Source organism: Panthera tigris, chromosome E1 (genome assembly GCF_018350195.1).
Source record: "Panthera tigris isolate Pti1 chromosome E1, P.tigris_Pti1_mat1.1, whole genome shotgun sequence".
In the NCBI taxonomy this organism is placed as follows: domain Eukaryota; kingdom Metazoa; phylum Chordata; class Mammalia; order Carnivora; family Felidae; genus Panthera; species Panthera tigris.
The window spans coordinates 17,819,644-17,832,994 of record NC_056673.1 but is presented as its reverse complement, the minus strand read 5'-3'; the positions used below and the strand labels follow the sequence as shown (position 1 = coordinate 17,832,994).

The window sequence follows — 13,351 nt, the reverse complement described above, 5'->3', positions numbered from 1 at the left end:
ACCTGCAAGCTGGAGTCCCGGGCCCCTAGGCGACACGTGGCCCCCGAGACCGAGCTATACACTCGGGAGAAGGAACCATTGTGGCGCGGCCCAGTCCGGCCGCCGGGGCCCTCCGCCCCATCCAGCTTCAGGGCCTCCCAGCCCTGGGGAGAAGCGGAGCCGCGATCTCCCTTCCGAAGGGGAGAGAGTAGCCCGTACGCGGTTGGAGGGCGCGAGGCTGGTCAGCCGCCCACCCCGCAAGCCGCGAGCCCGCGAGGTGGGTGGGAGCGCGAGTGTCCGGCGCTAGGACCGCGCGGGCGCGGCTCCACCCCCTCTTCCGGCGGGCGGGCTCATGGGCTCGGGGGCTGGGCGCAGGCCGCGGCCGCCAGTCGGCGCCGCCCGGAGCCGGGAGCGCGGCCGGAGCGAGGCGCGGGCTGTGGGGCCGCCGCGTGCCCGGCCCCGCTCGCCCGTGCCTGCCGCCCGCCCGCCCGCCCGCCATGCCCGGCTTCGACTACAAGTTCCTGGAGAAGCCCAAGCGGCGGCTGCTGTGCCCGCTGTGCGGGAAGCCCATGCGCGAGCCTGTGCAGGTTTCTACCTGCGGCCACCGCTTCTGCGACACCTGCCTGCAGGAGTTCCTCAGGTGCGGGCCGGGGGTAGCGGGGAGCGGCCGGTGGCGACGGCGAGGGGGGACGACGCATGGGGAGGGGCCCGGGCCGGAGACATGCCGGGCCTTTGTCTGAGCCGCGGCTCCGTGACCTCAGGGGCGCCCACCGTGACGTCACGGGGGCGGCGGTGACGTCAGACCCCGAGGGAGGACCCCACGCACTAATCCGAAGGGGCCCGGGGCCCACTGGCGCCCACGCCCGTTCGGAAGAATTCCGTGCCAGCCTGCGGGGTGGAGGTGGGAGAAGACGCCCTTCCTGACCCGTGGCCGGCCCTCCCCCTCACCTGAAAGCCGGAGCGGCCTCATCCTTGAACTTTGAATCCTTACGGGAAGAGGAGGACAAAACCCTCTGTCCCGGGCAGTACCTTAAGCCTCCGGAGTTTCCGCCCATCTAACCTCTTCTGATTCTAACAATTCGAGAACGGCAGCTATTGTTCTCCCATTTCACAGATGATGAAACGAGAGATTCAAAAAAGGCTGCGGCTTGCCCACGGTCACACAGTTACTTAAAGGCTTAACTGGGTTTTAAGCCCGGGCTGCTTTTGGATCCACAACAGTGGGAGGACTGTGACGATACAGATCGCCCCTGAAGCAGTGGAACCCCTTGGGTGTCCCTCCTTGCCCCTGGGGATCTTCAGTACCGCGGGGCGTCTATAAATCGTTAGGGAGGGGGTCGCACCCTGAGTGTTACTGAACCAGGTGGCCCCTTGGCCCGTGGGGCGTTTGCTGAGTTCTGGGCACCCTGCGGTGTCCCGAATCTAACGCCTTTGCTGGGAAATGCTCACGTCAGGTGTGGGGAGGCAAGACGAAGGAGCCCTCATTCCTGGGGAGGTCGTGCCCCAAGAAGAGGTCGTGCTCCCTTTTCCCCAGGGAAAAGCTAGGTCAGCCACTGCCGCCTGTCTGGAGGTTGTTCGCTGAGGGGTTCTAGGGGCGCAGGCAGGGAGCGCTTCTGGGGCTCCTGCCTTCAGTGCTGCTCCCCTCCCTCTCTCAGCCCTCCGCAGCCCCTAGCTGGCGGAAATCTCAGCAGGCCCTTTGTTTTCAGTTCCCCGCAGCCCGGGCCGGCTCCTGCCCTCACATATGCTCCTGCAAGAGCTGCTGTGCTGCCCCCTCCTCTTTTTCCCTCACCCTCCTCTGTCCTCCCTCCTCCCTTCAGTGTACACACATACTCCCCTACAGACACACAGTCCCATTGTCTTCCGCGGCGCCCTACCCCGGCCCTCTGGTTTCCAGATGAGGCCAGCTGAGCCCCTGCCCCCACTCCCAGCTGACCCACCCCGACTGCCTGGGAGGGGGCTGTCAGGCCGTTTCCCTCCACCTCCTCCGTCCTTCTCCCCAGCTTCTGCCCCTCCCCCTCCCGGAAATCCCCTCTTCCTCTCCCACAGCCCCCTCCCCCCATCCTGTTTTCTCCCCTGGGCCTCCACTGCACCGCCTGGAGCAGTCTTGGCCCCTGCTTTCCCCACGCCCCCCCCTCCACTGCCTCCTCCCCTAGAGCTTGAGCGATGCTGCTGAGGCCCCCGAAGGAAAGAAGTGGTTGAGCAGGCTCTGTCCCTCACCACCACCCCTTATCCTACAAGCAAGGGTGTCCATAGCCCCCGCAGAACCTTTGTCCTGGTGGGGCCCCAAGCTGCTCCGACTAATCTTCTGCCTGAAGCCTGGGGACTTGCCTTAGTCCCCTCCCTGTCTCCAAAACCACTAAATCAGCACATTCCTGAAGCAGCCCAGCAGACCCCTCCCCCATGGCCCACCCCCCTCTTTCCCCATTCCTGCTGGGGCTATTACTCAGGTTGGTCCAGGAAGACTGGTTGCCCTGTGGGCACGGGCACACCTCTTCGGTGCCTGGACACGTATTGTTCTTGGTATTGGCGGCATGGCCGGTGGTGGTAGTGGGGGTCAGGGGAGATGGGTGCTAGAAATCCTTTGGGCAGCCGGGGCACGGACTGCCCAGGGCCTACAAAGTTCTGTCGTGGACAGGGCTGCCATGTGGCTTCCGCTTCTGCCTTGATCTCTGCCTCCCACCTACCTGACTCAGACCTGCCAGGAATGCCATGCCTGAGGGCCTTCAGCCCTACTGGGTGAGCCCTCGCTCTGCTCAGGCCATGGTCCTGGCTGGGGTCAGCAAGGGCATGTTGGTAGAAGAAGGCGTGTCAGTGGGTTCGTTGGTGCAGGGTCAGAAGGCTTTCAGCGCGTGCCCTGCAGTGACCATAGTCTTGGCTGTGCTTGTCTGGGCGGTTTTTGTCGCCCCAGCCTCTCCTCGGTGTCTGTGGGGTAGTAGAACCTGTGTGAGGCGGGGAGTCAGACCGATGTCCAGCCACTGCTCCCCCCGTCTCGGTTCTTTCATCTGCAAAATGGGAACATGCAGCCCCTTCGCAGAGGCAGGTGGTCAGGACTGGATGGGAGTGTGAACAGTGCCTTAGAGTGAGCCTCTCCTCCTCCTTGCTTTAGGAGGCACACCCTCACGGGAGGAGGGAAGGGATGGGGTAAAGTGGCCCCAAGCTGACCTTTGCCCTGGGTTCTGGGACGAGATCCCTGCTGGGGGCCGGGCAGCCCTGGCACTCCGTCTCAGCACTCACCCCCTGCCGCTGAAAACTTAACAGCGTGGAGGGCAGGTGTCCTGTCCCTCTCCCAGTCCAGCTGCCCTCCTGGGGGGAGGGGTACCAGCTGCCACCTGTTGGCCAAATGCTGTCTGAGGCAGCTGTCTGTCTCCACTGGGCCCACAACCCTCTCCCCAGGACAAGAGCTAGGATCTTCTGGGGTGCTAGGCAAGTGGGTACCTGCAGGCCTCTGGCTGAGGACAGGTCTAGTGAGAGGGAGGCTGCCCTGGTTGAGGGGTGGGACCTGGGTTCTCCTTTCCCATAGCTGGAGCCTGACTCTGTCCCCTCCCCCTTCACAGTGAAGGAGTCTTCAAATGCCCTGAGGACCAACTTCCTTTGGATTATGCCAAGGTGAGTCCACAGTGCCAGGCAGAGGCCCCAGTTACAGGCTTTTGCCCTTGGTGGAGGCTGGAGCTGCCGGCAGCCAGTTGGCTCAGGGCCAGTGTCAACCCGGTCCTGTGGAATCCTGTGCCCCCACAAAGGTGGCCCCTTCCCTCCCACCAGGCCGGTTTGCAAATGAGGCCAGTGTTTGCCCTGGAGGGCAGGCACAATGCCCGGCCTGTGGGGGTGCCAGGGGGTGCACAGAGCGGCTCTGTGCTCGCAAGCAGTGCTCCCCTCCCCTTTGGGTGGCAAGCCAGGCCCCTGGCTGAGGGCCAAGACCCCTCTACCAAGAGGAAGGAAGCAGAGGATGCGGAGGCTGCCCGGAACTGAGCAGGCTGATTGGCTGCTGTTCCAAAAGGAGGGAGTGTCCCGTGCAGGCATGTTGGGGACCCTGGTATCCAGCTTTGGAGCAGACACCACCTGCTCTGCCTTCCATCCCTCGGCACAGAGGGGACTATAGCTCAAGAGAGGCTGTTACCGACTCTAAGGTAGAGCTGGCCCGTCTGGGGCTGGTGGGGGTGGAAACTGGGGACTGTAGCGGGCTCTGACCCTGCCGGGTTCCTCCCCGTCTACCCAGATCTACCCAGACCCGGAGCTGGAGGTGCAGGTGTTGGGGCTGCCTATCCGCTGCATCCACAGTGAGGAGGGCTGCCGCTGGAGCGGGCCGCTGCGCCACCTACAGGTGAGTCTCCGGTGGGAGGGAGGGGGCTCCCCCTTTCTTGGCAGGCACTGACCGTCTCGCTCCCCCACAGAGCCACCTGAACACCTGCAGCTTCAATGTAATCCCCTGCCCCAATCGCTGCCCCACCAAGCTGAGCCGCCGGGACCTGCCTGCACACTTGCAGCACGACTGCCCCAAGCGGCGCCTCAAGTGCGAGTTTTGTGGCTGCGACTTCAGCGGGGAGGCCTTTGAGGTGGGTGGGGCCCGGTGGAGGGCGCAGGTTGAGTGGGGCGCCTGGTGGCCCAGGGATCCCTTCAGTCGGCCTCTCTGGCGTTTCTAGAGCCACGAGGGCGTATGCCCCCAAGAGAGCGTGTACTGTGAGAACAAGTGTGGTGCCCGCATGATGCGGCGCCTGCTGGCCCAGCATGCCTCCTCTGAGTGCCCCAAGCGTACCCAGCCTTGCACCTACTGCGCCAAGGAGTTCGTCTTTGACACCATCCAGGTGAGGCCCTCCCTGAGCCGCGGGCCGTGGGGCAGGTGGCGGGGTGGGGGTGGGGGTCAGCCTATTGACCGCTGTCTCTCCGCCCCTGTGGCCGTAGAGCCACCAGTACCAGTGCCCGAGGTTGCCCGTGCCCTGCCCCAACCAGTGTGGCGTGGGCACGGTGGCTCGGGAGGACCTGCCGGGCCACCTGAAGGAGAGCTGTAGCACCGCCCTGGTGCTGTGTCCGTTCAAAGACTCCGGCTGCAAACACAGGGTGAGATGCCCCTCCTCTTCCCTGTCTGTCCCCTTCTTAGTCCTTGAAGCCTCAGATGTACACCAGGCCCTCGCTGGTCCCTGCCTTGCTGCTCTGAAGCCTTCGGTCCTTCCTTCTGCTGGCCGGCAGCGGCCTCCCAAGTGTCCTCTACCGTCCCCGGTCAGAGCTGGGTGCCTGCAGCCCCATCGCCGCTCCCCTCTGTCCCCCGTCTCCCCTGGGCACGTCCCTACTGATCACTGTTCTCCCTTCCCCCATGGCCCGGGGCTTTGCCAACAGTGCCCCAAGCTGGCGATGGCCCGGCATGTGGAGGAGAGCGTGAAGCCGCACCTGGCCATGATGTGTGCCCTGGTGAGCCGGCAGCGGCAGGAGCTGCAGGAGCTGCGGCGAGAGCTGGAGGAGCTGTCGGTGGGCAGTGACGGCGTGCTCATCTGGAAGATCGGCAGCTACGGACGGCGGCTTCAGGAGGCCAAGGCTAAGCCCAACCTGGAGTGCTTCAGCCCGGCCTTCTACACACACAAGTATGGCTACAAGTTGCAGGTGTCTGCGTTCCTCAATGGCAATGGCAGCGGTGAGGGCACGCACCTCTCGCTCTACATTCGCGTGCTGCCGGGTGCCTTTGACAATCTCCTCGAGTGGCCGTTTGCCCGCCGCGTCACCTTCTCCCTGCTGGATCAGAGCGACCCCGGGCTGGCTAAGCCACAGCATGTCACTGAGACCTTTCACCCTGACCCAAACTGGAAGAATTTCCAAAAACCGGGCACTTGGCGGGGCTCCCTGGATGAGAGTTCCCTGGGCTTTGGTTACCCCAAGTTCATCTCCCACCAGGATATCCGCAAGCGAAACTACGTGCGGGATGATGCCGTCTTCATCCGTGCCTCTGTTGAATTGCCCCGAAAGATCCTCAGCTGAGTGCAGACGGGGCTCCAGGAGAAAGGGGGGTGGAGCATGACCTCAGCCAGGAACTGGCTGAACCTGGAGAAGGGGCCGGACCCCCTTTCAGCTGCTTCTGCTGCCCAGGTTCTGTTCCCCCTCTCCTCTTCCTTACCACCCTCAGGTGCCTCCTATTGGTGCTTCAGCCCTGGCCCCTGGGGGGAGCAGGTCTTGGGGTCATCAAGGGCTTGGAAAAAGTGATCCCAGGGCCTGTCTCCTCTCCTGGGCAGGGAAGACATGCCTTGGTGCCGGCCACACTCTACCCAGGACTGAGGCGCCTGCTGGTGCTATGTCCCAAGAGCCATAGTGGGGGGTGGGAGTGGGGATGTGAGGGGTAGTTCAAAGAATCTGTCTTGAGATCTGATTTCTCTTCCCCTTTCCCCAGCTGTGCCCCCTCTGGTTATTTATTTACTTAGTGCCAGGAGGGCACGGCAGGGGAGCCCTGGTTTTTAATAAATCCTGAATTGTATTTATTAACTTGGTTCCAGCCTGACTTATCTGGGATGGTTAGGGCCGCCTAAAGCTGGGCCCAACAGGGAAGGCGTGGGGTCGCCGTGCTGCCTGCCACTCTGCCCTGCTGGATCGCCCTCTGGCGGACGACTCGGGAACTGCACTAGGCTTTGTGCGGAAGACAGTTGCCTGCCGCTGCCATCTGGTGGTTAAATGGGGGAGGTGCATTTTACGAGCCTGCAGTCCTTGATCCATACCCCACCAAAGACTAACTGCTTCTGCCCCCAGGCAAGTCTTTCTTGGTCCAATGATCATAGCTGTCGTGTAGCAGACACTCCTAAGCACGAATGTACATTATTCGATTAATACAACAGGCAAACGAAATCGCTTCTATCACCATACTAAAAGGACGGCTCAGTCGGCTGTAGTGAAGATTTACTGAGACGATGCTTGTTCCCAGCGCAAAACGTGCTTGACAGAATGTTAATTCAACTCCAAAGCCCAGCCCATACCCAGGACTAGGCTGAGCCGAGGGCCTTTTGAAGGGTATTTGGATTTTCTCATCCATGTTCATTTATTTTTCATACAGCCCTCAGTGAGTGCCTGTGATTATCCTCATTTGACTGATGAAATAGGAATAGAGGAGTGAACTGATTTCTCAGTGTCTTTCAGCTGGTTTGGGACAGGGCCTGGATTCGGTTTTAAGCTCTAGCAATCCCTAGTAATACAGCTCCCTTCAATAATGGCAGCAGAGTTGGGTTTGGATCCTTGCTGTGCTTGCTTTTTGCCAAGTTGCTTAGTTACATGGGGCACCGTTACTCTCATTGGTAAAATGAAAGTAACCCTGTTTACCTAGACTTGTAAACTTTATGATTAATCAGCATAAAGTCCCTTACTCTTACTGCCTGGCCCTGTGAAGAGGCCCGATGTATGGCAACTATTATCTACTAAGGAGAAGGTTCAAGGGTGCTAGTGTTTGCCTTTTCCACCCTCCCACACACAGGTTGAGGTGGAAAGACCCTTGACATTCAGCCTGGGAAACTACCAGCTTATTAGCCTTCAAAAGGTCAAATTCACTGATCTAGGGGGGGGAGATGGGGCCCTGGCTGCCGGCTGGGAAAGATGGCCCCTTCTCCAGATAAGCCATCTTTGGCACAGCGATGCCTGGAAGCCCGCAGGGAAAACCGCCGGCTGCCAGGGGCTCCAGCAAATGCCTTCTCTTCAGCTCCTGCGGCAGGTATTGGCCACCCGGCCGGCATCTGTCTCCCAAGACAGGCCGTACATCCTCGGTCAAGCTTGGGCTCCCTCTGCCGGCAGGACCGTGTCACTGCACCACTCCAGGGACACACTGACTGGGAAAGCCGGATGGTGCCTCCCAGAGTCGCCCCCACACCCAGGCCTAGACCTCATTCCAGTGCTGTTGCAGACGGTCAGAATCGCTATGTGGAACTATGCAAAACCTGAGGTGCTGGTCTCCCAGCGCATCTGCCCGAAGAGGCCAGGCAGAGCTGGGTTCACCTGTCTACTTAGCTGCAGGACCTTGGGCCGACTGCGGGTAGGGGACCCAGGTAGAAGGCTTTCTTTCACAAGGATGGCGTGAGGAGTAAAGGAGGCAAGGGGACCTTACAGAGAAGGGCGTGCTCCGAAGGGAACTGTACTTTCAATTCCATCAGTACTCGGAGGGGCCACTTTTCAGGTTACAGATTGCGGCACCTATTACCTCCAGCTGTCAAAGGCCCTCAGAAATCCCCAAGTGGTGGAGGTGGGAGAAGGGGAGGGAGGGGCGTTTTAGTCTTCGGCTGGCTCATCAGCAAAGCAGGTGTTTCAACGGTCCGTGGACTGAAAGTGGCAGCACATGGAGCCCGTAGAGCGGGGCGGTAAACCACACTTTCCCATGGGTCCCAACACGCCCCGAGCGCCCCGCCTAGGGGAGGCCCTATCACGTGCCGGCTGCCCAATCACCGCAGCACCTGGTCTGGCATCACAGACTGGGAAGTGGGCCCAACACTATAAGGGCTCGCGTCCCACAACTGAGGACCCGCTTCTCTCGTGGAGAGCAGGGACGTCAGAAATCATTACAAGAAAAGTCACCTCAAACATTCACAGCATTCAACGAATAGGACAAGTTCTGGTGAGTTTTTTCTTTTTACTGGTTTATAATAATCTTAAAAACCCCATCACACCCATAAACCACCACAGGTGAGCAGATGAGGGAGATGGAGAATGAATGCTACAGTATGTGGACAGTGTAGGGAATCCGGGTATTCCCTAGGGGCAGCGTGGGATGGAGGCAGGGAGTGTGGATAGGAGGCCCTGGCTTGGACCCTTATTGCTGGTTGGGGGTTGGCTGGCAGAGGGGGGAAGAGAGGCTCAGGGTGAACTAGGAAACATCTCACACCAAAGGCAAGGGCAGTGTGGGGGGGGGGGGGGGAAGAGGGGCCACAGTACATTTTTCCATGCAGACTAGGGGTGGGAGTGAGAGCTTCAGAGATTTGCACCCCTACACAGGAAGAGATTTGAGGGTTTGAGGTTTGATTGAAAGCCCCCAAGTTGGTGTCCGGTCCCATTTCCTAAGATAGCAGCTCACCTTTTGGGGAGAGGCATTGGAAAAACTCACAGCAAAAATATCTGGTTTGGAGATCAAGCAAGGGATAAGGGGGGACGGTGGGGTTCTCTCAGAGAAAGTGAGAACCGGAAGGGACCCTGGGTGAGACGGTGGCGGTGAAGCCTTGGGAGAAGGCGCTGCGCCAGAAGCTGCAGGTGCTCCTGAGGGCTCAGGGACAGGGAGGTACCAGTGTTCACAGACGGCAGGAAAATAAATTAGGACTTCATGTTGCTATCATTTGGCATAACACAATCAGGCATTTTTTTTTCTTTTTCTTTTTTTTTCTCTTTTTAAATATAAGGCAACTTGCCAACACATAATTTAAAAACTGGTCTTCAGTCACATTGCTTCAGATCACTAGAGAATTTCTGGCTAAAGAACAGTGGATAGTATAGTAAACAAAACCCCAAATCTTAAATAAGAACATCAGCTCACATTCCCCAGAGACAAGAGGAAAGGCAAGGGCTTATTTGGTTTAAAAAAAAAAAAAAAAAAAAAAAAAAGGCAGAGCCCAACTTTAACAGAAGGGTGCAAAAAATTACAAAACATGATCTAAATTTAAAGTTACAGAAAAGTTTTAAATTTCTAGCCAACTAATTGCCACTTGGGAATGAAACACGTTGAGCGTGGGGTGGAAGATGGGCACGTGACAGATGGGCGCGGGCAGGAGGGGCTGCTTCCAATGTAGGTCCGCCTCCAGCTGTTAGAACCATGCTCATTTGGTAAAGGAAGAATTCAAAGAGCTTAAGGCTTTGTGTTTTTTTTTTTTTTCTTTCTTTCTTCATTATACTGAGGGGCTGCAAAAGGAGGTGACTAGAGGGTGAATGTACCTGTGGGGCCGCTCACACAACGCTACTCAAACCCACACTACATTCATACAGAAACAGGACATTTAAAACTTACAGTGTAGAGCAATATTCTTAGCCAGTGTAGAGAACCAAATGCATTTTAACTTTTTTTTTTTTTTTTTTTGGTGTTTTTAATTCCGAACTCCAATGTGATCATCCTTTCTTTACCTACCTAATATCTCAAGATCCTATTTTGTTTTGCTTGTGTTTTTGGAGGGGTGTGGGGGATGGGAGCAGCAGGTGAGTTGGGAGAGAGACAACAGTGAGAAAGGGACCTTGGGTGTGCTGGACAGTTACTACCTTTCTCTAGGGCTGGAAAGGGGTGTCAGGAACTAAGATACCAACACAAAGACGCATTTTTTCCCCCAGGTCTCAAGGCTATGGCCAAGTGCCTACAGGGTGCCCTTGAATGTAGCAAGGGCAAATGCAGTGACTCTGGAATCCAGATTTAAACAAAGCCCTGAGGAATGGAGAGGGGTGGGAGGAGGTGAAGATTGGGTCAGTTTTGAGATCTTTGGGTGAAGAAGGAATTAACTTCCAGAGCACTTGGGAAGTCTGGGTTCTTAGTCCCAAAGAGACAGAGGCAGACAGGGAAAGTCCTAGCTTAAGGGGCTGGGCACCTACGGCCACCTCACCTAGGGCCCTTCCTTACCCCACACCTCAGTCCTAAGGAAAACGGGCAGAGATGCAAGAAAAGGCAGGAGGTGGCTGGGGGGAAATGGTCAAGGTGGAGGGACTGATAGGCAGTAGAGACAAAAGCTTGGAGTTGGGATTAGGTCCTAACATAAACCCAGAAGTTGCTGGGGATGGTGGAGGGGAGGGTGAGGGCAGCAGGGGATCCCCCGCTGTCCTCAAATAGATCCCACCAAATTCCCTTTCTTAGACCTCTAAGAATGATCACATCGGAGCAGCGAAACTCTGAAACTATCCAATTACTCAAAAGTAAGTCTAAACCTAGGAGGGTGATGTATGACGTGTAGCTTGTGGAGGGCACCGGGGCTACCTATCTATACCCAGGGTGCTGAATATGAAGATTTCGACTATCTGCGGGATCAGGGGCTCGGTTGCCAGGGGCTCGGTGGGCCTTGCTCAGCATAGCCAGGCTCTGTTCTCGAAAGCAGGCCTGCTGGAAATCCCCGCTTAGGTAATCCACTGTTTGCATCAAGCTGTTCTGGGTTGCCACTGGACCGCCCCCGGCCCCTGCTCGGTAGTGGGCCCCAGCAGCCGTCCCACAGTCAAGGGGTGCACCCGTGGGCTGCCCACCGTGGAACGGCATGGCGAGGTCCTGAGACCCCGAGCTGTCGCTATTGGGAGTGGGCAGAATGTTGTTCCACAGGGGTTGGAAGTAGTGACCATTGGGGTAGGCCAGTGGGGCCGCCAGGCCGTTGACAGGTGGGGATGGGGTTGGCTTCTCCAGGGGTGGCTTCAGATGGAAGGACTGTGCCAGGCAGAGTTCCTGCGGGTAGGCAGGGGCCTTGCCCACAAAGCCAGGCCCTGCCAACTCGCGTCCTGCTGCGTGCTTGCCTGTCAGGCCAGGGGCCGGCGTCCCACCGGCCTCACTGCACATCTGCTGTAGGTGGGCCAGCTGGTGCTGGTTCCAGGCGACTGGCTTGAGGTCGCTAGGGTAGCCAGCAGGGGCTCGAGAAATGCCCGTGGGCAGGTTGACAGGGCCTGCGGCAGGCAACGCGGCTGTGGCCGCGTGGGTGTGCTCCATGGGATTGACCACACATGAAGGCATTGGCGTGGGGACGCTGTGGGTCGACACCCGGGTGCTTGCATTGATGAGCAGACTGCGACTAATGGGGCTGGGGTTGGCGATCTGGCCCTCACACACTGAGGTAGTGCTGATGCCTGCCCTCGTCTGGCAAAACTGGTTGATCTGGTGCACGATGCTGCTCAGGTCCGGGGGCTGGCTGTGCTGCAGGGTGGCCGCCATTGAAAGGGGGATAGTTGAGGTAGACACGGTCACATTCGGGGGGGCATCTGAGTCTGGCATCTTCCGGCCTCCATGCAGCAAGGGATTGGGGGGGTGCTGGAGACCCTGGTGAGACAGGGCCTGAGGGTGGACCAAGCCCTGGGTTTGGGCCATGGGCTGAGGGTGGCCCAGGCCCTGAGGCTGCTGGAGGCTCTGAGGGTGGGACAGCGCCTGGGGTGGCGGGATACCCTGAGGGTGCTGCAGCGTCTGGGGAGGGGCATGGGCCAGGGTCTGTGCATGCTGCAGGGCCTGCTGGCGGGCCAGAGCCTGGGCCTGGGGGTGGGCTAAAGTGCTGGGTGCCACAGTAGCATAGGGCGCCACTGGGGGGTTCATGATGGCCTCAGGGAGCAATCGGGCTCGGGTGCCGTCAAAGTCCTTGAGTATGCTTTTGGCTGGCACTTTGACAATGGCAAGCAGGCCTGCCTTGGTGGCTGCCTGAGTCGGGTAGGGGCTGTAGCGCTGGGCTGATGTGTCGAGGCCGTTCACAGTACGACGAACGTGTTTCCGCTGGGGAACCTTCACACTGTTGGGGAAGATTTTTATAGTCAGTGGGTTGTTTGCGACCTTCTTAGCATACGCGTCCAATTCGGCTGGGGTAGGATAGTGAGCAGCTCTCATTTTCTGTGTAGTGTCCCCTAGAGAGAGAGAAGGGTAAGGAGAGCAAAGAAGGAGAGGGAGCTCATCAGTGCCAAGCCAACCAGCCCTTCTAGATTCCCCTTTTGAGGGCCTATGGTGGAGTAGGGGTTAACGAAGTTATCCCTAGTCTTCATTTTAGACCCGGCCTCACTGTGCCCCCAAGTAACAAGCACTGCTAACATTCAGTCAGCGCTCACAACTAGCCAGGCCTTGTGCCAGGTGACAGGCTCTCCGTGAATCCTCGCTACTGCTTTAGAAGGTGGGTACTATCAGGCTTCTCATTTACAAATGAGGCCACCAAAGATCAGAACAGCAGAGCAACTTTCAAAGTCCCAGATTTTGGAGAGACTGAACTTGGCCAATTCTCACAGAAGTAACTGAAGGTTGCTCCTCTAAGTGGAAATCTCTCCAAGTTCCTACCTGTTGGCCTCAGCAGTGAAGGCTCTAGGCAGACGCTCTGGTAAAGACGGTGCCCAGAGTGACTGCCCTTCAGTCTGCAGTGGCCAGTGAGGCAGCAGCTTTCTCTTGTGCCTTGGCAGCTGGGGCACCATACCCACTGGGTGGGCATCCTGGCTCAGCAAACAGGATGTCTTTTTTTCAGGAGCAGAGGAATAAGCTGCCAAAATCCCTCCCCTAGCCTTATGTCACAAGTTCACTTTTGTTTACAGCTTACCCTCGGCCTGACTGGGTGAAGATCAAAAGGCTTTATTTATTTCCTCGTGGGGGGTGGCAATAATGACAGGGCAGCAGGGAGGGAACTGAAAAGAAAGGTTTCAGAGAATCTTTAAGTCCCGAGTGCCAAAAATAGTCTGTTTGGCCCTTGTCAGCTGTCACTTTCCAAAATGAAAAGAGGAAAAACCTGCCTGCCTTTGGAGA

At 58.1% G+C, this 13,351-nt stretch overlaps 2 protein-coding genes across 5 annotated transcripts in view; one reads left to right on the top strand and one right to left on the bottom strand.

Annotated features, from left to right (window-relative positions):
• Positions 1-476: 476 nt before the first annotated feature.
• Positions 477-6,417, top strand: TRAF4 (TNF receptor associated factor 4). The gene is made up of 7 exons (XM_042966094.1): positions 477-619; positions 3,534-3,585; positions 4,193-4,297; positions 4,368-4,529; positions 4,617-4,778; positions 4,876-5,031; positions 5,308-6,417. The coding sequence occupies exons 1-7, from the start codon at positions 477-479 to the stop codon at positions 5,938-5,940; spliced, it is 1,413 nt and encodes a 470-aa protein (XP_042822028.1). The 3' UTR covers positions 5,941-6,417.
• A 3,079-nt stretch (positions 6,418-9,496) lies between these two features.
• FAM222B (family with sequence similarity 222 member B) overlaps positions 9,497-13,351 on the bottom strand; it is an 82,473-nt gene continuing 78,618 nt past the window's right edge. For all 4 annotated transcript variants that reach the window (XM_042965647.1, XM_042965648.1, XM_042965646.1 and 1 more), the window contains one exon: positions 9,497-12,474. In XM_042965647.1, coding sequence (XP_042821581.1) covers positions 10,868-12,474 — 1,607 coding nt within the window. In that variant the 3' untranslated portion in view covers positions 9,497-10,867. The remainder of the gene's footprint in view (positions 12,475-13,351) is intronic.

What these genes read in the sequence shown, in the direction of transcription:
- TRAF4 (XM_042966094.1), top strand. Translation starts at nt 477, where the DNA reads ATGCCCGGCTTCGACTACAAGTTCCTGGAGAAGCCCAAGCGGCGGCTG. An exon ending in GGCCGCTGCGCCACCTACAG is followed by an intron (nt 4,298 to 4,367) that starts GTGAGTCTCCGG and finishes GCTCCCCCACAG; the next exon opens with AGCCACCTGAACACCTGCAG. An exon ending in ACTCCGGCTGCAAACACAGG is followed by an intron (nt 5,032 to 5,307) that starts GTGAGATGCCCC and finishes CTTTGCCAACAG; the next exon opens with TGCCCCAAGCTGGCGATGGC.